Source organism: Mobula hypostoma, chromosome 5 (genome assembly GCF_963921235.1).
Source record: "Mobula hypostoma chromosome 5, sMobHyp1.1, whole genome shotgun sequence".
Lineage (NCBI taxonomy): Eukaryota > Metazoa > Chordata > Chondrichthyes > Myliobatiformes > Myliobatidae > Mobula > Mobula hypostoma.
Window position 1 is genome coordinate 162,884,255 of NC_086101.1, and position 24,542 is coordinate 162,908,796.

General features: G+C 40.2%; 1 protein-coding gene across 2 annotated transcripts in view; it reads left to right on the forward strand.

The window, feature by feature from the left end:
* iqgap2 (IQ motif containing GTPase activating protein 2) overlaps positions 1-24,542 on the forward strand; it is a 289,641-nt gene that overhangs the window by 220,176 nt on the left and 44,923 nt on the right. For both annotated transcript variants that reach the window (XM_063049287.1, XM_063049288.1), the window contains exons 27-30: positions 398-538; positions 3,119-3,203; positions 6,506-6,738; positions 11,709-11,841. In XM_063049287.1, coding sequence (XP_062905357.1) covers positions 398-538; positions 3,119-3,203; positions 6,506-6,738; positions 11,709-11,841 — 592 coding nt within the window. The remainder of the gene's footprint in view (positions 1-397; positions 539-3,118; positions 3,204-6,505; positions 6,739-11,708; positions 11,842-24,542) is intronic.

The following is a 24,542-nucleotide window of genomic DNA, read 5'->3' on the forward strand; positions in this document are numbered from 1 at the left end:
TTAATGGGCTGACAATTCTCGCTCCAGCCATGGCTGAGGTGCTGGAAGTAAAGTGCAGCCAGATGCTGCCTGCAGTCTGTCAAGACCAGACAAAAACTAGATTTTATTGGTCTTGAAGTTTCTTTATTCTACCCTATATTCACGTAATCTCTCTAGCTTTGAATTGCATACTGTGTCGGTCTTTAAATATTGGGAAATTTTAAGCACTAACATTCCAACTTCCTTCCAGTATTCCAACTTCAGGTATATCAGTGATTAGATAAAATGAGGAGAAGTACTGTGCTCTTGAGAAAGGAGCAATTTTTTTTTTTTTTGCAGTATTTTGGTCTGTCTTGTAAAAACTAGATGCTGTATATTCTGTGCCTATGGGTAGTAGCAAATGTGTTGGTATTTACAGTAAACTGCCTTATGATGTAACAAGTGAGCAGGCCATGTCACACGAAGAAGTGAAGACAAAGCTGGAATCCTCCATGCAGAACCTCCAAACGGTCACTGACAAGGTTCTCACATCAATATGCACATCCTTAGATGCCATTCCGTAAGTATCAAATATTTCTGATTCAGAAGGCAGCCAGTCAACTGCCTATTGCTAACCCTTTAAAACAGGGGTTCCCAACTTTTTTTCATGCCATGGACTCTCCTACCATTAACCAAAGGTTCCATGGACCCTAGGTAAGGAACCCCTGCTTTAAAAGAATACTCCCACTCTCTACCAAAATCAGGAAAAAGCACATGAAAAATACCTATTAGAAATGAAAGCAGTTGAAGTTTACTTGAAACTAATGAAAGGCTTCCTGCAAAACTTTTATTTTATATCTGAAGAAAAACTATTCTGAACAAACCTAGCATGGTTGTTTGTGTTTCTGTGTAGGTACTAATATCTTATAATTTACACAGGAGCCTTTCATAATTATTATTAGTGTTTCTCTCCAATTTTAATTTATTGCAGGAAAAGTTGATAAGATGTTGAAAGTGCGGTATCCATTTCCAATTTCAAGATGGGATTGTGTATATGTTGATGTTCTGAACCCAGATGGATCTTTTGCAATGATGTTATTTTGGGCTGAAATTGAGTATGATTGGAAAATAGCAACAAAATCATTTCACGTGAACCTGTTGAGTAAACAAAATGTTCTGAAAACTTATCTGTGCCATAATTGTCAAGCGTGCACTTGAATTGTTCCCTGCAAAAATGTACTTCCCCTTTTAAAGATGCAGGCTGCCCTTAAATGGTAAAAACAGTTGATAATGTTGACATGCCTATTATCAAAACGTTATCTGTAATGCTGGCTATGTATTAATGTTTATATTAGTCAGGGGGCTTTAGTTGTGTTGGAGAATTTTTTTTTAAGAGGACACACTCAAAATTGGTTACAAACGATTTCTATTTTGGATTGTGCTTTGGGTTAATTATCCATCCAACGTATTCTGATCACTGGGGTGGCACGGTAGCTTAGTGGTTAGCACAATGCTTTAGGGTACCAGTGAAGACCTGGGTTCAACCCCTGCTGCTGCCCGTAAGGAGCTTGTGGGTTGTCCCTGTGACCGCGTGGGTTTCCTCTGGGTGCTCTGGTTTCCTCTCTCAGTCCAAGTACAGTAGGTTAATTGGCCACTGTAAACTGTCCCATGATGAGGCTAAAGTTAAATCCGGGGTTGCTGGGTGGCGCGCTCGAAGGACCGGAAGGGCCTGCTCTGCGCGGAATCTTAATAAATAAATAAAAATAAGTTTTAATTGTCCTTGTACATAAAACTTTGGTACCACTAATTTAGGGTAAATTCTGATGATGGTTTGTACACTTCAAAATCAATTTGGTGAGCAATGAATATCAAATGAATAAACATCGAAGAGGTGCATTTGATTTATCTTTTGATTATCCACATAGTTATGAATTTGAGTAGCCAAAGCTAAAGAATGTGCAAAAAAAAACCTCAACAATAAATTTACTTTGAACTTTGAACCGTGCTTAATTCCCTGTTCCCAAAAGCTGAATTCTTTTGCTCCTTCCTCAATTTCACATTAAGTATTGTAATAACTGTAATGCAGATCTTATCAAAATGAAGCATATTATGAATAAAAGCATACCTAATTCAAAATTCGACGTTTGATGTGCCCATCCCTTTTCCAAATGAACATTAGAAATTTTTGCCACAAATTTCAACTAGCCATAACAAGGGCAAAGATAGATTTAGTATTTGTGAATGTATTTAGGACATGTTAATTGATGGCAGCCAGATCCTAATAAAGTCTACTTGACAGCTCAGATGTTGCACAAGTTAATGCACTTTAGTTAAGGGCAATGTTTGGGGGGGCGGGGGAATAAAATCAATAAGCCATCTCTTGAGGAATGTCAGGCATTTAGGCAGCATGGAGGGCAAGGTTATCAGCACTATTCAGCCGAAGGATTCTATTCCTTGCAAATGAGACAAATAATTCCCCTAAGTCTGACTGCATAAGTAGAGGATTCAGGAAATAACCCAGAGAATGGCTAACAGTTCAGGAACTCTTGTATACTAGTATAGGTAGATTCAGTTTAATTTTGATATGTCTAATGAGGAAAATCCATCAGAAACAAATTGGATGTAAATGAGTAAACAGACATGTCACTTCAACTATATTATTTTCCTGATTATAGCGTGCAGATAGAGATATTTATTAAAAAATTTTCTGAACTAATATTTATAAATTAAGGACATAGAATTCTGTGCAAGGGAGAATAGTTTCAGATTATGAGTATAGATGCAAGAACTCTACCTAATCTTGGGCATGGCAAACTAATTAAAATTCTGTAGCAATTGTGCAGGAAATCAGTCTCGCTTTTGCATGTGCTGTAAAATATAGGTTTCATTTAAAATAATTAGCTTACTTGCTGAATTAATCATTAAAAGTTTTGGTTTATCGTTAAGCTAAATGAGTGCACTGAACTGCACTGTAGAGCACAGGAAATCATTTTCTTTATTGACTTAGTAAAATGATTTATGTTAAAAGCATTTCAAGACCACTTAATTTTATTTTGCTTCATATGTCAAACCAGCTTTTATTTTATCATGTTTGAATCCATTCTTACACTGATATTAATTTTTTTAATTTCTCATTGTTTTAATCCATTTGTCCGTGTAGTTATGGAATGAGGTACATAGCCAAAGTTCTGAAGAGCTCGCTTCATGAGAAATTTCCAGATTCCACTGAGGATGAACTGCTAAAGGTAGCTCTGTGCAAGTCTGTTAAGTTAATTTTACTTCCACTAGCTTCACTAGGACTGGCAAATGGCGCTCCACGTCCGAATCCATTTTTCTATGAACTTTAACAAATTCTTAAAGAAATACTACAGTGGTTAGTAGCTTTTTTTTATTTATGCCCATGAAAACTCTGTCCCTTAAGGAGTGGGGGAAGAAAGGTGGTAAATGATCTATGCATTAAAGTTGAGGCAACCTTAAAACTTAAAATTGTGTTTTTTATAGATGGTTTTGTTTCTAAGAAAAATTTTTTGCAATATTTTGTTTTGACAGTTTTATGCTGTGTATTGAATTTACATTACAGAGGCTAATTGAAGTAAATATCCCCTTCCTACTTCCTCTAGTCCTATTAGCAGCATCTTCCGGTATTTTTCTGTATTAGCATACATCTTGCTTCCTCTTCAATATATTGATGTCTTTTACCTCAGTTTCTCTAAGTACTAACAAGTACCCTACTTGCTCTACTCGCTGTGGAAGGTTCCTGAATTCCTTAGTAGATTTACATGTGACTTTCTTCAATTAGTGGCCCCTTGCTTTGTAGGCATCTCTTTAACACCTACCATGTGCACCTTCTTAAAATGAGGAACTGCTAAAGGTGGTGTCTGTGCAGGCCTGCTAGACTTCATTTCCACTTGGGCTGGTAAGTTATGTCTCAAATCTGAATCAGGTTTTGTATATACAAAAAAAAAACATTTTGGCAACTTTTTTTTTTAAGAAGAGTTTTGATAGGCTTAATCCCTCAATCTTGATGTAGGGTCTTGATCCAAACTATTGACCATCCTTTTGCTTGCCCATTCACCTCCTCCAGCAGCTTGATTTTGTTTTTACTCCAAATTACAGCATACATATTCTCTTGAATTCTTTCCATGTCCCAGCCTTCACCTCCTTAAATCAAAGAGCGCTGTCCTGTTCACACTTTCTTGGAAGTTATAATCTTCTTTTTCCCTTTCATTCCTTTAAGTCATCTTTATCATTGTCACGTAATCTGAAATCAATCTGTTTCAGGTTGCTGTAAAGTGAAGCTAGTTTGATGTTGGCAAATAAAAAAGTAACTACGACACCGCTGTTTGAATGCCATAAACAGTATGGCTGCTTATTGTTTGAATGCCATAAACAGTATGGCTGCTTATTGTGCTCTGTTGAGCATCGTGCATGATGCCTTGTGTCATTTCACCTGCATGAATACCAATTTTAATAGATTTAAAATACCTGTTTTATAGCTTGCCTGGGATGGGATATGGGTGGATGAGACAAAGGTCAGGGGAAGACTATACCGTCTCTAGGAATAGTACTGCGTGCCTGAAGTCACAGCACAGAACAGTACAACACAGGTACAGGCCTTTCGGCCCACAATGTTGTGCTGAACCAGCTGAAAAGTAAAAGAAAACAAAACTAATCCTTCCTATCTACACAATGTCCAAACCCTCCGTCTTCCTCATATCCAAATGTCTCTTAAAAGCCTCTAATGTATTTACCACCATACCATGCAGCACATTCCAGGCACCAACTACTCTGAGTAAAATCCATACCCCTCACATCCCCTTTGAACTTATCTCCTCTCACCTTCAATGCATGCCCTCTGATATTAGATATTTCTACCCTGGGAAACATACACCCTGAATACTCTATGCTCATAATCTAATAAACCTCTATCAGATCTACCCTCAGCCTCTGCTGCTCCAAAGAAAACAACCCAATTTGGATCTTTTTCCATTTTATTCAACTTCTGATTAATTTTTTAAAGTCTTGTATAATATATTTAAAGTAAACCCTTTTTTTCCCCATTGGAATGTCTCAGTGATCTGACAAAAAAAATTATCCCCTAGAATTTTATAGCACATATTTATTTGTTTTAACAATAATTAAACAAAAGATCCCTGCAATTGCTCTTAGATTTTTTTTTAATAATGCTCATTGTTATTTTCTACAAATGAAGTCATAACATTGTTCAAGGTCTTGTTTACTGCAAACTTTAATGTTAGGAGGGTGAAACGTAGAGCAGCAGTGTTCACATGATTCAAATGACCTTGAATATATGTTGCAAAACTGGTTCCTTGCACATTTCTATATTGAGTAACAAATTACATATTCATATATAAACAGCTTAATTGCTTGCAGGCATTGAACTCTGTTCTAGAGTTTGCACAAGAGCTTACTGCATTTGTATCAGAAAGTAAATTTTTAAAAAGAGCGAATCTTTCAGTTGTTTAAATTGAATAGTACTCAAAATGTACACGTAGTATTTGAAGTTATATATTAGACAATAAGTAATTTAAGTTTGAATACCATGAAATGAAAATCTAAGCAAATGTTCAATCTGTTTTTGTTTTATGGCTAATCTCCTCAATGTAAGGTTTCAAAGGTACATTTAATGTATACAATATACATCCTGAAATTCATTTTCTTCGCAACTATCCACAAACACGGGGAGTGCCCCTGTCCTGCTTCAGTACTTTGCCAAGATCAATGGTTAAAATTCAATATTGCTGAACTTTTATCGGCTTACGTTTCACAGTAATTTTCTAAAATGGCACCAGAGCATAATAGTTTAAATACACCAATCTAACTCAATATACAAAAGTCTTCAAAATCATTCCGTGTGGCTGCTGCTGATTCTGGAAATTGGAAATTTATAAAATGAAGATCCTAAACTTCCGTGAACCATATTAGTTACATGCCAGGGAATATTCGATGGTGAGAGGCTTGCATTTATTTTGAAATCTTAATACCATGTGTCAACCTGAAGGGATTTGCAGCCAGTGAACTACTTCTTGAGGTGTAGTTACTGATGCAAAATCAGAAATGTGATGGCTAATTCCGATGTAGCCAGCTCTCTCAAACAGCAGTGCAATAATAATTTCCTAATCTGATCTACTAAAGTTGACTGAGGGCTAAATATTGGTTGGGACGCTGGGAAATTGGTCCTACATTCCTGTAGAAAATAGTATCATTTTCTGTCCAGCCAAGAAGGGCCAAAATGACCAACAAAATGCTACACCTCCATCAACATGGTGCCATCTGCTCAAGCCCACCTATGTCGACTTCAACACACAACCTGCTGACTTCGGCAAAAGTACTACCAACAAATTAGGGCTGATACTTAAATACAATGCAATATAGATAATTATGGAATAGTAATAATTAATTCAAAGCAGCTAGCTATATGTCATTAAAAGTTTGGAGGTTAGAGTGGTTGCTATTCTACAAGGGAATCCAGTGTATAATAAATTCCTGCCAAAGTGGTGGTGTTATTATCAACCTCTGTCTGCAGATTGTGGGCAACCTCCTTTACTATCGGTACATGAACCCAGCCATTGTTGCACCTGATGGATTCGACATCATAGACATGACAGCCGGCGGCCAGCTCCACCCCGACCAACGGCGGAACTTGGGTTCGGTTGCCAAAGTGCTGCAGCATGCCGCATCGAACAAGCTGTTTGAAGGCGAAAATGCGCAGTTGTCAGCGTTGAATGCCTATTTATCAGAGACATACCAGAAATTCAGGTAAATTGCATTATATAGTAACTGTAATGTACACTGATTTTTTTTTTCTCTCTGCACATCTGTTTTTTGGAAGTAGAAAAAACAACTGACCTAAAAAATTATTTTAATGGAGAATCACCCCCATCGAACATTCCAAATCAAATACAATTTGAGAGTTACTAGATCAGTACTCTTTGATTAATTGAAAATCAGAAAAATCTGTGAAGATTCCAGATATCTGAAGCAAAAATAGAAAATGACAGAAGTACTCAACAGGCCTGGCATCATCTGTGGAAAGAGAAACCGAGCCAATCATTTATCCATGCCGATGTATTCAGAAAATGGTCATAGAAAAACCTTTTCCTCCTAATCTGATTTATAAATTCGCAGAGAAGATGCTTCATGAAGTCTCCCTTAGTATTTTGAAAAATGTTGGGGTTAAGGACAATGCAAGTGGTGACCTTGGTGGGAACTGCAAGTTGCATTCATCGTGGACAGGTTAAGATGAAGCAGGTTTGGGATTATCTTTGTAAATCTGGATAGTCCAACATTTTGTTCACTCATTCATACAAAGTGTGGGCAGTGGTCCAGAGTGCAAGTGGCAGGGGCAGCCAGTGGCAGAGGTTGGGACTTGGCAGCTGATTGTGTGCTTGGAGCCTGGGTCTGGGACAGGAACACTGAACTCTCAAACAAATAAGTTTTTTTTCCCTGAGAGGATGACTGGGAAAATTTAGGACAGAGCTGTAGACATGCTTTGCTTGACTTTAGTGAGGTTTTGAGAAGTTCCTGCACAGTAGGCTGGTCCAGAAGGTTAAGTCACAAAGGATCCAAGGAATGTTAGCAAACTGGATCCAAAATTGTCTTGGTGATGGGAGGCAGAGGGACGTAGTAAATGGGTGTTTCTCCTGACTAAAAGTTTTTGTAGCAAGTAATACAGAAACTGATTCTGGTACCATATGTAAGTAACTTAGATGCAATTGTAGATGGTCTGATTAATAAGTTTGTGGACAGCATAAAAACTGATAGAGTTGTAGATTAGATCATAAGAAAGGAGTGGTATTGGGCCATGCAGCTCATTGAGTCAGTTTTGCTAGTCTGCCATGACTGATTTATTATTCCTGCCAACCCCATTCTCCTGCCTTCTCCCTATAACATTTGGCATCCTTACTAATCAAGAGCCTATCAACCTCCACTTTAAATATACCCTATGACTTGGCCTCCACAGCTGTCTGTGGCAATGAACTCCACAGATTCGCTTCCCTCTGGCTGAAGAAATTTCTCCTCATCCCTGTTCTAAATGGATGTCCCTCTACTATGAGGCTGTGCCCTCTGGTCCTAGATTTCCCCCGATGGCAAAGAATGTTGTCTAAGAATGCACTGGGCCTCAATCAGGCAGAAGGCTGGGCAGAGCTGTGGCAGAAAGGTCTGAGGCAACACACTTAGGGAAGTCAAATTCTGGCATGACATAGAGTACAATGGCAGGGACCCTCAGAGCAATAATATACACAGACACTGGGATGTAGGTCTGTAGCTTGCAATAGTAGCACAGGTGGATATGGTAATGAAGAATCCATCTGGTGTGCTTGCCTTCATAGGGTGAAGCATTGAGTAGAAGAGTTGGGAAGTCATGTTGCAGTTGTTACTGAAACCATTAGTTATATTGCAGTTGGAGTATTGTGAACTCTTCTTGTTGCTACACGGCAAGAAAGATGTGGTAACAATAGAATAAGTGCAGAAGAGATTCACCAGGTTATTAACTGGGATGGAGGGCTGTAGTTAGAAGAGATTCACCAGGTTATTAGCTGGGATGGAGGGCTGTAGTTAGAAGGAGGGGTTGACTAAGCTGGCTTTATTCTCACTGGAACTTGAGAGCACAAAAAGTGACCTTAGAGACGTTAGCATAGTCATGAGAGGGATAGACAGAGATCTTCATCCCCCTAGGGTACCAGAGTGTAGAATTAGAAAACACAGGTTTAAGATAAGAAGGGACAAACTTCTTGGAGGGGTCTTCTTAGAGGGGTAAACATTTCATAGAGTGAGCAGAAGTTATCTGGAATGGGCTTCTAGAGGAGGTGGTGGAGGAAGGGACAGTTACAGCTAAGTAGGTAGTTAGAAAAGAAAGGTGAATGTAGACCAACACAAACCTATTGTAAACAAATAAGATTAGTGTAGATTGGCATCAATGTCAGCATGGATGAGGTGGGCCAATGTGGCCAATTTCTATGTTGTTTGATTCTGTGAAGATGCATTCCGTAGGCTTGCACCTGAAACCTTCGTGCTCCATCTAAACTCATTGGGTTCACTGAAAATGTATTTTATCTGTGTGTAATGTGTTTCTAAAAAGAAAATTAAAGGTTTATTGGGTAGCAATAGGAGAAACATCCATTAGTCTGGGAAATAGGCTCACCTGGCACCACCAAAGTCGTGAATGTGCTGGATTATTGTTGTTTTACTATGGTAACTGTTTTGTGAGTGGAGCAATGGAGGGAGGAGTGAACATATTGGCGTCAGTAGTGTGAAGAGAGGGAATAATTATAACAGTGAAGAATCGGTAAACTGTCTGAACTTCAGCAAATGTAGAATCTATGCCCACTGCCCATGATTACAAATTGCCTATTTTTTTTTGGAAATCAGAGCTCTGAAGTTCAGTAATTTTGCCTTCTGTTTTCTTCCTCCGTTTGTGGTACTAATTATGTCAACATGTTAGTTAACTGAAACTACATCAGACATGCAATTCAAATTCACTTTACAGTAAAGAGTTGTTGAATTTACTGGCAGGATTTTCTACTCTAGTCTGCAATCCCCAGACTAGGATCACTATTGTCAGTGACGGTGCCCCTGGATAAGATCTTGCATGATCATTAAGGTCAGGATGACTCATTGCATTCACTTTGAGTCATTCAGTGAAACCAAGGAGATGATAAACCAAGCTGGCCTGGTCTATAAAGGTTATTGGCAACATGTCAAATGTTTTTGTTCATTGAAACATTTTCCTGTATGTGATTGCCAGAGGATTTTTCTGCATTTACTTTAACTGCCTTCTTCAACTTCACAGTGACGCTCTTGCTTTTAATTTGGTGTTTCTGTTTAAAACCCCTTGTATTGATTTGAGATGTTTGGATTTAATTTAGGGTTCTGCTGCCAAAGCAATGATTTGGTAGGTGAATGTTCACACTCTGTGTGAAGTCGGCTGGAAATAATACAAAGTTGAAGTTGAAGCCAATTGCTATTGATTAGTAAATCTAGTAGAGAAGTTATAGTCTAAGTCATTCATAGATTTTATATTTGGCTGAAGTTTATACACCTAGTGGCCACTTTTTTAGGTACACCTATACACCTGCTTGTTAATGTAAATATCTAATCAGCCAATCATGTGGCAACAGCTCAATTCATGAAAGCATGCAGATTTAGTCAAGAGGTTCAGTTGTTGTTCAAACCAAAGAACAGAATGGGGAAGAAATATGATCTAAATAACTTTGATCATGGTATGATTGTTGGTACCAGATGGGGTGGTTGGAGTATTTTAGGAGCAGCTGATCTCCTGGGATTTTCATGCACAACAGTCTCTAGAGTTTACAGAGAATGGTGCAAAAATCAAAAAAAAAGTCTACTGTGCAGCAATTAAGTGGGCGAAAGTGTTGCCTTCATTATAGAGTCAAAAGAGAATGGCCAGACTGGTTAAAGCTGACAGGAAGGCAAAAGTAACTCAAGTAACCATGCGCTACAACAGTGGTGTGCAGAAGAGCAGTAGGTGGGCTGCATCAGCAGAAGAGCACGCTGACTTCCACTCCTGTACCTAATGAAATGACCACTGAGTGTAAATGGAATAATTTCCTGTGAAAATGGAAAATGTTGTTCCAAGTTAGTAGTACTGAATATTAGTTCTTGAAGAAATAAAAATTAATGTAACACAGAAATGTTGGAGGTGGGGTTTGTTGTGCAAGCAACCATGGAACAGGATGTAATGAGTCTTACTAACCAAATGCTTTTAGTTTCTTTTAATGAAAATGACACTAGTGCTTAGAGTGTGTCCAAAGTGTGAGGCAAGGAAATTGGAGCAAGCAAATAGATTTGGTAAAATAAAAAGGTCACAGGATTGTGGAGGTGATAGCAGGGAGGAGGGAATTGGAGAGGTGGGAGAAGGGCCAATAAATAAGTTGATGTACAGGAATGAACAATTTGCATTCTAATGGGAAATGAAGTTTGAAGAAATCTGTAACTTGGGTTATTATGTGGAAAAGATCAAGTATATGGAGGGCAAAAGACAAGAGCGAAAACAAGATGTCGTTGAAATTGTATGTCCCTGAATGTCAAAAGCATTAGCCAAGGTTTCACCATCAGGCAGGCAAAGAGAGTTGATGTCACAAAGGTGAACGTTTAGTGCTTCTCATAGAAGGTACAGGTTCAGATTCTAAACGTATGGCTGCAGAGTGAGACCAGAAATAGTAAGACATTTTCTTCATTCCGAAACAATAGCCAGGAGAAAGGTAGAATCTATACTGAGGGGGCACATCCCCCTCGTACCCCATCCGTTATTTATATACACATATTCTTTCTCTCTCTCTCTCCTTTTTCTCCCTCTGTCCCTCTGACTATACCCCTTGCCCACCCTCTGGGTTTTCCCCTCCTCCCCCTTTTCCTTCTCCCTGGGCCTCCTGTCCCATGATCCTCTCATATCCCTTTTGCCAATCACCTGTCCAGCTCTTGGCTCCATCCCTCCCCCTCCTGTCTTCTCCTATCATTTTGGATCTCCCCCTCCCCTTCCCCTTTCAAATCTCTTACTAGCTCTTCTTTCAGTTAGTCCTGACAAAGGGTCTCGGCCCGAAACGTCGACTGCACCTCTTCCTAGAGATGCTGCCTGGCCTGCTGCGTTCACCAGCACTTTTGATGTGTGTTGCTTGAATTTCCAGCATCTGCAGAATTCCTGTTGTTTGCGTAATAATGAGAGCCTAATGTCTTACTAATCCACTCTTTTTTTTCGCTGTTTGCAGGAAGTTTTTCCAAGCAGCTTGTGATGTGCCGGAACCCGAAGAGAAGTTTAATATTGATGAATACTCTGATATGGTGACATTAAGCAAACCTGTTATTTACATCTCCATTGAAGAAATTATAAACACTCATTCGGTAGGTGTTGAAAGCCTGTGTTTGGCAAAATCGCTTGAGTAAATTTCTTTCTCTTTAATGTGCACAAACAGAACTTTTGATTATGTCATGTTTATAAGAAATGTTTCAGAAAAACCTAAAATGAAAATTTGGACACATGAAAGAAAATGTTTGGCATTGGTAACCAACATTTTAGACAAAATATTGGACTTTAAGGAGTTGAATGAATTTAACAGTGGAAGTTGGAGAGCAAGGTGCCTTGGTGAATGGAAGATTGGCTTCCAGTTGTATACTGAAAGTGAGCAGTGTTCAGCACACAGGAACTGTATTGAGTTTTCGACCTGTGAACACTATAAAGCTAAGAGATATGAAGCTATGAAGGGATTTGCAGACGTGCCACTTTCAAATTTGACTTTCTGAGGAAGTGACATAGATAATTGAAGAGAGTGAGAAGATAGTAGAGCATGTTGGTTGCAGGCAATGTAATTTTGCATGAACTGATGATTACTGGAGTGACGGGGAGTCATAGAAGAAATCGCCTACTCTGTCTGTGTATGGTTCTCTGGGCAAGTGAACCAACTGGAGTAAAACTGATTTTAACTTGCTGAGGAAAGATGGGCCAGTACCATATAGGGTGGCAACCTACAAGTATAACAACATGCTTTTTCGTCATTTTAAAGGAACTGAACAGTGAATCAGCCTGGCCTAGGAGCAAATAAAGCTAATTGTGGTGCTAGTTTAATCTAAAGAACCGTACAAGAACTGGATTGCTGAGTTTAGAATATAAGAGATCCTGTTTGAGAATTTTAAGAACCATGGTGATTTTTGTGAGTTTCCTAGTGTATCATCAGCCTGACAAGTTGAAAGTTTTGAACAGATCGATTTTGCGATATGAGAACTTTCACCTGCATGTGGCATGCACTTTAATTAAGCAACACTTGCTTTGCATTTGACTGAGGCTACGTCCACACTACGCCAGATAATTTTGAAAACACTGATTTCGAGTAAAAACGACAGGCATCCACACTACGCGATTTTCAAAATATCTCTGTCCACACCAAAACGGATACTTGGGCGAATCTACTCCTACTGGGCATACGCAGACACATCTACAGAAAACAAGTGAAGAGGAAACGGTATAATATTTACGTTTCTGCGGCGGTGTTGTGCTATTTCCATAGAATAAAACTAGAGTACCAACAACAACAGTGAAAGAAAGTTTTCAACAATGTCTTCGAGGAATACAAAGAAAACCTCCGCTGGAAAAATCAGACCGGACTTCTCCTTTTAGACAGAAAATGAGGTCAAGCTGTTTCTGTGAGTTGCAAATGACTACAAAGTCTGCAAAGCAGTAGGGATGTTTAATTCCAAACAAACTATTAACGTAGACAATAAAGTAAACAACACACGCATGAATCCATCCTCTACACAAGATCAACAAGTGAGTGGAATCTTCTGCCGCCAGACCTGCACAGTATTTCTGACATTAATATTTTTAAAGATAGACTCAATCAAATCAATTTAGGGGATCTAATCAAAAAAGTTCACTTTACAATTTAACTCTCACGCTGTTCACACGGACTGCGCGTTATAACAGTGGTGGTCAGTCAGCGACAGTGCCGGCTTGGAAACCCTGGGGTACAGGAGATTGAGGGTACGAGCACTGCAGACTGGGAGACTGGAGGGTACGGGCAGAAGAACAGAGGATGCAAACAGAGGAACTGAGGGGACCAGCTTGAAAGCCACCTCCAGTTTAAATTCCATGCGGAATATTTTGGAGGATCAAGAACCAGGAGCCAAGAACAGTCGTCCGGCAGTGCTTGTGCAGCACCAAGCAGAAGCAGGAAAAGCATTGTTGTTGTGGTGTTGTCATGACAACGTTTTAAAATCTCTCCGTTTACCCCGTACGCACTACAATGCGAAACAATCGTTTTCAAATTTACACACTCTGGAGAGTGTTTTTGAAAATCTCCGATTTCGGGGGATGAAAACACTGGTTCAGTGTGGATGGAGGATCAAAACGAACAGAAAAGGCTCCGTTTTCAAAATTATCCGGCGGAATGTGGATGTAGCCTAAATTTGCTTGTTGATCCATGTCAACAATCCTTTCCCAGTCAATATCCTTGTCCAATAAGCATCTATAATTTCCAGTGCAACATCAACCACACCATCTGATTCATTTTTGATATATATTTGTTAGGTAAACCTTTTAACAATTTTATTTTGTTGTTTGGGCTTTCCTTCCCAATTCTCTCCACTTCCTCCTCTTCGATTCCCAGTAGCTATCCTAAACCTAAAGTTACTGCTCCAATGATGGAACAGCACTCATCTGTCACATACTAAAATGAATAATGCTGATATTCCTCTCTTTTTTTCTTTTGTCTGAAATTAGAATGTATTGCACAGCTTTCCTGCAAGTTCTGTGTGTGTGTGTGTGTGTGTGTGTGTGTGTGTGTGTATGTTCAGTCATGGAATAGGTAAAGCACATTATTAATCTGGCTTCTAAAGATCTTTTCTCCATGTAATATAATCATGTACAAAAACTGCTACACATTCCATGTATGAAACTTGCCCAGCGGACAGGTACATATTAAATTATGTCTAATTTGGTGTTCAGCGTTTTTGCAATGTTCAAATTGCAATAATTGAATGAACGTCCATCAACTAAATTCAACTGTTATCTAAATGGTTACAACTAAAAAGAGTTAAGTCTTACAATGAGATAAATGTTTCAGAGTGCATCTAAATACCTCTTTATACAAAGTAGTTTGCAGCCATAAGCACTTAAGACATGGGAGCAGAGATAGGCCATTTGGCCCATTGAGTCAGCTCTGCCGTTCAATCATGGCTGATCCTTTTTTGCTCTCCCCAGTCCCACTCCCCAGAATTCTCCCTGTAATAGTTGATGCCACGTCCAATCAGGAATCTATCAGGCTCTGCTTAAATACACCCAACAACCTGGCCTCCACAGCTGTCAGTGGTAACAAATTCCACACATTCACCACCCTCCAGCTAAAGAAATTTCTCTGCATCTGTTTTAAATGGACACCCATCTATCCTTGGGCTGTGCCTTCCTGTCCTAGACTCCCCCCACCATGGGAAACATCCTTTCCACATCTACTCTGTTTAAGCCTTTCAACATTCAAAAGGCTTCAGTGAAATCCCCCCTCATCCTTCTAAATTCCAGCAAGTACAGACCCAGAGCCATCAAACATTCCTCATATGATAGCACTTTCATTCCCAGAGTCATCCTTGTGAGCCTCCTCTGAAACCCCTCCAATGGCAGCACGTCTTTTCTTAGATCAGGAGCCCAAAACTGTTCACAATTCCTCAAGGTTTCCCTTAAGGAAACCATGCTGACTTGGACCTATCTTGACCTGTCACCAAGAACTCCATAACCTCATCCTTAACATTTGACTCCAGCATCCTCCCAAGAACTGAGGTCAGGCTATTTGGTCTATAATTTCCTTTCTGCTGCCTTCCTCCTTTCTTAAAGAGTGGAGTGGCACCATGTCAGAGTCCAATGATTTTTGAAAGATCATTAATGCCTCCACAATCTCTACCACTACCTCTTTCAGAACCCTGGGGTGCAGGTCATCTGGTCTGGATGACTTATGTACCCTTAGGTCTTTCAGCTTTTTGAGCGTCTTCTCCATTGTAATAGTAACTGCATACACTTCTCTTCCCTTGCACTCTTTAACAATTGGCACACTGTTAGTGTCTTCCATAGTGAAGACAGGTGCAAAATACTCACTTGGTTTATCTGCAATCTCCTTGTCCCCCGTGATTACTTCTCCGGCCTCATTTTCTAGCAGTCCTATATCCACTCTCATCTCTCTTTTAATTTTTTACATGAAAAAGCTTTAACTACCCACTTTGTTATTGTTTGCTATTGGTCATTTGGCCCATTAGTCTTCCCGGTAGGATACTATGTCTTTGTAGTTTAAATACTTGAAAAGCATGTAGCTTAGTTCATTATAATTTTTAATGGATTTTCTTTATTAAAAGAACACAACTACCTACTCTCTGTTTGAGCTGTCCTTAACAATATGTCCAATAGTCAATGTAGCTATTTATTGCCAAAGGTTCTGTTTTTAGATTATCCCTATTGTCTTGTTTAAAGAGACTTTATTTTGAATGAACACCACCATGGCACAGAATGCTTTGTTTCACTGTCTTCTCCTGTATTAATTTGGTTAATTAGCAAAACTCATTGAATGATTTTACTTAACGACTCTTTGCCTTCCCCATTGCTTTTGCTGTTCTTGATGTTGAATTTGTAGTGAATTGCAATTCCACAGGTGATGATCATCTTCCAGCATTTTGACCAAGTGATTGTTCTCTGCATGTGATTTTATTTTGTATGCACTGCAGACAAATTAGTGTTTTTTTTAAACAGCTACTTGGAAATGAAAAAGCACGATAAACACAATTCCAGTCTAATGTCTCCACCCTGCCAATGAATGGCCTTTTTCTCTTTGGTTTGTTTGTGGTGAACCTTAAATCAATGAGTTGTTCCTATAAACCATCCTCTGTTAATATCTTCCCGGTCTTACATCAGAACCAGACACTGAACATTAGGCTTTTGAGATTTTCAACTGGGATCAGTGGCTCTGGTGTTTTCCTATGCCTGACTGGTTACTCTGCTTGACTCATCATCTTTTTTTACTCAATAGGCTGTTTAGAATAAGCAAACTTCCATTTTCTTAACCATACTTGTTCATGTAAGTTCATGTTGAGGAGGAAGGAATGTGAAATAAGTTTTTAATACCTTTTGTTAGGACTAGCAACTTTAAAATGTTAGCTTAATCTGTCAAATCCTTCAGAGTGAAGCAATTTTGGGGAGGAAGCGACCACAGATCATAATATATCACTTTCTCCCGTTTACTGGCTCAACCTTATCCAGCTACCTAAACTGCAGCAGTGCACTATAACAGGGGTCCCCATACTTTTTTGCACTGCGGACCGGTTTAATATTGACAATATTCTTGCGGACCGGACGACCCAGTTGGGGGGGTGGGGGGTAGGGTTGCCAACGGACAAGAGTAGCAGTCAAATACGTTGAGCTTACCCCGAGAAAGACTATAATGACCATGAAGCCTTGCGCGGGCACCAGTGTGCATGCGTGTACCTGCCAATTTTCTTTCTACAAATCACTTTTGCCGATTCTGTTCGGGGGTGGGGGGCGGGGGGGAGTGTTAATCACGACCGGAATATAGGTGGTAAGTGGCTAATACACTCAATTTCATTTCTAAAAGGGTTTATCTAATGAATTTAATATTAAACACACAGTGCATATTTTCCTCGTATGAATATAGCGATAAGTCAATTATCAGAGGAGCTTGAAGTAAGTGTTGAACGAACTTCCAGTAGAAGTGGTAGACGCAGGTTCAATATTATCATTTAAAGAAAAATTGGATAGGTATATGGACAGGAAAGGAATGGAGGGTTATGGGCTGAGTGCAGGTCGGTGGGACTTGGTGAGTGTAGCGTTCGGCACGGACTAGAAGGGCCGAGATCGCCTGTTTCCATGCTGTAATTGTTATATAGTTATATAAGTGACTTATCAGTCAATAGCATCATAACATTTTAAGTAACGTTTGGATATTAAACACGCAGCGCATATTTTCCCCGTATGAACATATAAAATCATTACAACACACCACTATCGTTGAATCAGTAGGAGCCCTGGGCTTGTTTCCCTGCAACAACACGGTGCCATCGAGGGGTGATGGGAGACAGCGATACTCGAAGGGGGTTCCTTATGTCCAATCTATTCCACAATTTAGTTTTCGTTGCATTCATCGCAGAGATATGTTGGAAATGGAAACAACGTTTTCAGTGCTTTCGTGGCTACCTCAGGATATTGAGCCTTGACTTTGATCCGGAATGCCGGCAGAGATGTTATGTCAAACATACTTTTCAGCCTGCCATCATTTGCAAGCTCAAGGACTTGATCTCCTTCCCGCGCTGACATGGATGATGCGCAGGTAATGACCTCGCATGCGTAATGGCTCAACAGTGGCCATGACAGGGAATGAGGAAAGGTGCTGCTGACTCCTATCACCAAATCATATCATTTCCTCGCAGCCTGGTAGCACATGCTTTGCGGCCCGGTACCGGTCCACGGCCCAGTGTTTGGGGACCGCTGCACTATAACATACACAAAGCCATAAGATATAGGAGCAGAATTAGGCCATTTGGCCCATTGAGTCTGTTCCGCCATTTCATCATGGCTGATTCAATTTTCCTCTCAGCCTCGATCTCCTTCCTTTTCTCTGTGTCCCTTCATGCCCTGACCAATCAGGAATCTGTCAACCTCTGTCTTAAATATACATAAAGACTTGGCCACCACAGCTGCCCATGGCAAAGATTTCCACAGATTCACCACTCTCTGGCTGAAGAAATTCCTTCTTGTCTCCATTTTAAAAGGATGCCCCTCTATTCTGAGGCTGTGTTCTCTGGTCTTAGACTCTCCCACTGTAGGAAACATCCTCTCCACATCCACCCTATTGAGGCCTTTCACTATTTGATAGGTTTCAATGAGGTCACCCCTCATTCTTCTGAATTCCAGTGAACACAGGCCAAGAGCCATCAAATGCTTTTCATATGACAAGCCTTTCAGTCCTGGATTTTTTTTTTTTGTGAACCTCCTTTGAACCCTCTCCAGTTTCAGCACATCCTTTCTAAGATAAGGGGCCCAAACCTGCTCACAACACTCCAAGTGAGGCCTCACCAGAGCTTTATAAAGTCTCAACATAACAACCTTGCTTTTATATTCTAGTCCTCTAGAAATGAATGCTAGTCGCTTTTGTAATGACAATTTCACTAATATTAGTCGAGTGAGCAGTTTAATGATTGGCATAGCATTGCACTGTGTAACTGAGCCACGCAGAAGTTGTTACTGGAAAATAGAAGAGTCTTTATTCAGGCTGCGGAAGAGAGTGACTCCAGGAGAATTTGAGTTGCTCTCTCCTGACTCTGTGTTTTATAGTAAAATCCTGGAGGAATTCAGCAAGACAATGTTTCATACTACCTCAACACCCAGATAATGATAAATGATTAGCTACAGGGTGTCTCCGATAGCAGGGTGTTGTAAACAGAGGTTGATAACAGTGTCGCAGGAGGGGGTCATCACTTCCCTGGCTATAGATTGACTCGTTATAGAGCCTAATGGCCGAGGGAAAGAATGACCTCATATAGCACTCTCTGGAGCAGCACGGTTGTCATCGTGTATTACCGAAAGTACTCCTCTGTTCGGCCAAGGTGGCATGCAGAGGGTGAGAAGAACTGTCCATAATTATCAGGATTTTCCAGAGAGTCCTTTGTTCTACCACAGCCTCCAGTATTCCCAGTTTGACTCCTATAACAGATCCCTTCTACTCAGTTTGAGCCTGTAGGCATCACCTGTGTTGATACCATTGCCCCAGCACACTACCACATAGAAGATTGTACCAGTGACAACAGACTACAAAGGTAGCACATCGCAATTAGCGGAATACCTTCAAGTATTCTACACTAGTGTCTGTTCCAAAAGGCAGACACCCAGAATATAGAGTACCTCTTTTATTAGTGTTGAAAGTTGGCTCCATGAATATACAACTAACTAGACTGTTACGTAGCAAAACAGATCTGTCCTGAACTGTGTCTTAAGTATCCAGGATACATCATTAACAATGTGCTATTAGCAGGAGCGTTCATCTTGTGTCCTTCCATATGTAGTTTCAATGGGATGTTATCAGAATGTCCCACACCCAACGATTGTTTTCACCAGCCGCAAAGTATGAGTTGGATGTTAAATTATGTACAAGTTTTCCAGCATCTGCGGATTTTCTCGTGTTTGTGGTACAGAGTTTTATTTCCTGAAGACTGGCTGTTATTTTAGTTAATCCATATTTATACCATTCATAATGTCACAATTCAACAATATTTCCTAATAGCACAAGCAATCCAAACAACACCTACATTTCCCACCCATCTGGCTTCACCTGTCATCTTCCAGCTAGCCTCCTTCCTCTCTGCCCACCTTTTTATTTTGGGGTCTTTCCCCTTCTGTCTTAATCCTGAAGAAGGGTCTCGGCCCTAAACATCGACCATCAATTCATTTCCATAGATGCTGCCTCAGCTGCTGAGTTCCTCTGGCACCCTGTGTGTGTTTTGCTTTGGATTTCCAGCATCTGCAGACTTCCTCCTGTTTATCCATGTTTAGTGAACTGGTTTTTGCTGTGCTTAGTGCCATTTTTTTCAACCTCAGCATTAACCAGACAACACTGTCCATATAGAGACTAAAATTGCTTTATTGTACACTTTCATGCTGCCATTTCCATTAAATAAAGCGATGCATTCAGTTCGGTTCTTTTAGCTGCTCTTGTCTCCAGTGAAAAGTGAAGTCACAAACAAGAGAGAATCTGCCGACGTGGAAATCCAAGCCAAGCATACAAAATGTTGGGGGAACTTGCCTATGAAAAAGTGTATAGTCAACGTTTCGGGCTGAGACTCTTCATCAGGATATGGACATCCACTCTTTCTTGGCATTTGTGAAGTACTTTGATTCACGACCCCTTCAATGGATTGTTTAAAACAAACATTTGACTGAACTTCCAGTTTTCTCTGTAAACTATTCAAAATACAGCTGTTGTGATGACTTCTCTTGTGTTCGACTGCGTGCATCAGCTGGGAGGGGGGTCCCCAAAGCCAGTAAGTGTGTGCACACCTGGGACTGCTGCCCATATTTCAGTGTATCTAGCTCAAGCCTGTGAACACTCCTATTTTCGCTTTTTTTTTGTCAACAGTGGAAGTGAAGAAGTTTGTCTCTATTAGAAATATTTCAAAGAATGTCTAAGTAAGTGCATGTGCTTTCTATGAATTTGCACGAGTCTAAACTCATGAATTGGAATCAGACTTCTTATCACTGACCTATGAAGTGAGGCTTGTTTTACAGCAGTACTTTAATGCAAAAGCATAAAAATCTATGGCAACAAAAAAGTGCAAAACAGAGAATAATAAGGTACTGTTTTGGGGGTTTGTGCACTGTTAAGAAATCTAATGTTGGAGGAGAAGGTGATATTCCTATGTTGTTGGGTGTAGGTCTTCACTGTGGGCGAATCACTCCAGGCACAAGCAGATTTTGTTCAATGTGGCTTATGTCAGCTTTCTGTGCACCAGCCAAACCACAAATCTCCTGGCAGCAGGAGTTGGAAGAGCCCAGCAGGATGAGTAGCATCTGCGGGATGAATAGGATATTTTAGGTCAAAACCCTGCATCACGACTGAACCGAAACACTGACAATTCCTTTCCTCCCACAAGTTCTGTTTGACAGCCTGAGCTCTTCCAGCACATTCCTTGTTGCTGCAGATTCCAACGTCTGCAGTCTCTTGTGCCTACACAAATCTCTCAACATTCCCATTATGCCCCCTCTCGCGCGCCCCCGACCCCCCCCTCGTGTGCCCCCACCCCCTCTGTCGCGTGCCCCCTGTCCTCCAACCCCACCACCCACTCCCAGCATCCAAATTGCATTTGGATGTTTGTATTGTATTTCTAGTTGTATCTGAGTATTTTCTTCATATCTCGGTTAAGTTCAAGACCAACTTCATTAGTGATAGAGTTTGTTGGCTCATCTTTTATTTAGCTCAGTAACAGACCCTTCCGGCCCAGTTGCACCACGGTGACCAAATAACCGACTGAACTGTATGTCTGTGGACAATGGGAGGAAACCCGGGTAGTCACGGGAAGAACATGCAAACTCCTTACAGGCAGCATTGGAACTGAACCTGGGTCGCTGGCAATGAAATAGTGTTTTGATAGCCGCTATGCTACCATGCCACCCACATCCAAACAAATGAATTCGGACATTGGACACTTCTTATTTACTAAACCCCATATACATCTATTGTATGCTTCCATTAATATTTAAATTCCCCAAAAATGTTACTGTAAGTATACCTGTGCAATTTCTAAATTGACCTGCCTTAATATAAAAGATGCAGTAATTTCACAGGCATAACTGGAGTGAGTGCTTCTGAAATTTAATTCCCTCATTCCTCCTTTTAATACATATATTTTTATTGATTTGGGGTTTCAAGTAAAATACTTCAGAAACTGAAGCATTCAAGATGTTAGTGTAAACCATTAGTAGTCACAGTGCAAAACTTAAACCTGGTAAGCCGAGACTCTTAGTTTAAATTATAGATAATTAGCTTTTAACAATGTGATTGAACTTTTGGCTTTTCTTGGTTATTTATGTAAGCATTTTTTTGTGGTAAAACTTCTGTTTCTATTCACTGAACACAGCTTGATCTTCGCAAACTCATTCGTAAGGCCAGTGATGTTGTGGGGGATGCAACTGGACTCTCTCACGGTGGTGTCTGAAAAGAGGATGCTGTCCAAGTTGCATGCCATCTTGGACAATGTCTCCCATCCACTGCATAATGTACTTGTTGGGCACAGGAGTATATTCAGCCAGAGACTCATTCCACCGAGATGCAACAGAGGGCGTCATAGGAAGTCATTCCTGCCTGTGGCCGTCAAACTTTACAACTCCTCCCTTTACAACACTGAGCCAATAGGCTGGTCCTGGACTTATTTGCTGGCATAATTTACATATTACTATTTAATTGGAGCAACTGTGACGAAAACCAATTTCTCCCAGGATCAATAAAGTATGACTATGACTATCTTGTTGCCACTAACTGTGTTGGCATGGAGTTAGTGCAACCTCTGCAAGCACATTCGTGAGCAGATGACTTTCATGAAGATGCGGAAGCTGAGAATAATTGCCAAGATTTGGTGTGTTGAAAGATGTATGAGCAACATAAGAGCATATTGAAGTGGGAGGGAGGGCCTCAGTCTGAGGGTGAGGAATGACTCTCTGGGCCAGATTGAAAAGGTCAGGGTGTCGGGGCTGGAGGAGAGGGTCAGGCCAGTATTCAGCTCACTGCTTGGCGAGGTTTACTCATCTCTGCGCTGTAGCCTGCCACTAACAATGTCGGCTGTGACTGCCTTTGTGGTCGTCATCTCACTTTCGTGAACTTCATTTCTGAATGTTATTTGCTTGCTTTTATTGTTTGCACGATTTGTTTTTTTTCTGCACACTAGGTCATCGTTTTTAATGGGTTAATTTGGGTTTTTTGCTTTGTGGCTGCCTGTAAGGTTGTATAAAGTATACATAATCTATTATGCACCTTTGAGATTTTTATAATACTATCACCTAAGTGTCTTAAATCTGTTCAGATTGAGATAAATCCAGACTGAGTCTCACTTGATGTAGTTTTAGACCTTATTTTTTAACTTTCCTGAATGGTTAGTAATTGGCATATGAATTTCAATACAAGTGTGTTGCATTTTATTGGGAATCGGAGCAGACTCGATGGGCTGAATGGCATAATTCTGCTCCTATATCTTATGGTGTATGTCTTATAAAGAAATTGAGGCATCCGTTAGTCTTGCAAGACCATGGATCCGTGCCTGGAAAGTCTTCACTTTCCAGGGCGCAGGCCTGGGCAAGGTTGTATGGAAGACCAGCAGTTGCCCATGCCGCAAGTCTCCCCTCTCCACGACACCAATGTTGTCCAAGGGAAGGGCATTAGGACCCATACATCTTGGCATCAGTGTCGTCGCAGAGCACTGTGTAATTAAGTGCCTTGCTCAAGGACACAACACGTTCCCTTGGCTGGGGCTCGAACTCACGACTTTCAGGTTGCTAGTCTAATGCCTTAACCACTTGGTCACGTGCCCACATAAGGAAATATATTAATTGCATTAGAAGAGTTTGTATGGGTTAGAAGAACAGAAGACCAAGGGGCATAGATATACAGATCATATCGGGCATTCAAATAGATTCTGTATTTGTTTTGAACAAAATCGTGATAACAGTATGTGAAACACTGCAGTGTTATCATTCTATGTTAGTAAAGAATAGAGCCACTAAGGGAAGGTGCAAAGTAACAAATAAATCCAGAACTGAGATTGGGTACAGAAAAGAGAAAGCAGATCAAAGCTTGTCCGGGAAAGAGAAGACGAGAGTGACAGCTTGATAGAGATTTTTACACTTAACTGAGATGGAAATTCAGTTGCTACCACTTTTGTAAGGAAAGCTAAAATTTGAGGCCACAATATAGGATAGTAAGCAAATGTCACTCTCAGAAAAACATTTACCCTAAAGCTATCAGAAATTAGATCTTGCTAATTTAAATACTGGATGGAATGCTGAGGGATGAAAGTTGTGGATGAGTAAATTGCATTGGGTAAACAAGTGAGAGAAAGAACATGGATCATTTGGTGTAAAAGGCCTACAAATTATCAAACACAATTTGTGATACCTTTCAGCAATATGAAAATCAGGAAAAGAAATTGCATGACTCACTGCTTGCAGCCATGAACATCTGATCACAAGAGATATTGACGTCTTAAAGGAAATTAAGTTTTTGTCATAAAGCAAGGAAAAGATGTCATTAAGCTGGAAAGGGCGCAGAAATGATTCACAAAGATCTTACTGGGACAGGTTGGCTTCAGTTACAAGGAGAACCTGATTGCTCAAATTAAAATAAAAGTTGGGGCTTTTGTTTTTTAACTGGAGCATCGGAAGTGCTATAAAAATCATGCCAGTTATAGATAAGGTAGAAAGTCTAAACTAGGGTGTGTAAGTTTAAGATAAGAGGGGAAAGATTCTAACGGGCAACCTTTTCCACACAGAAGGTGTTGAGTATAGGGAATGAGCTGCCAGA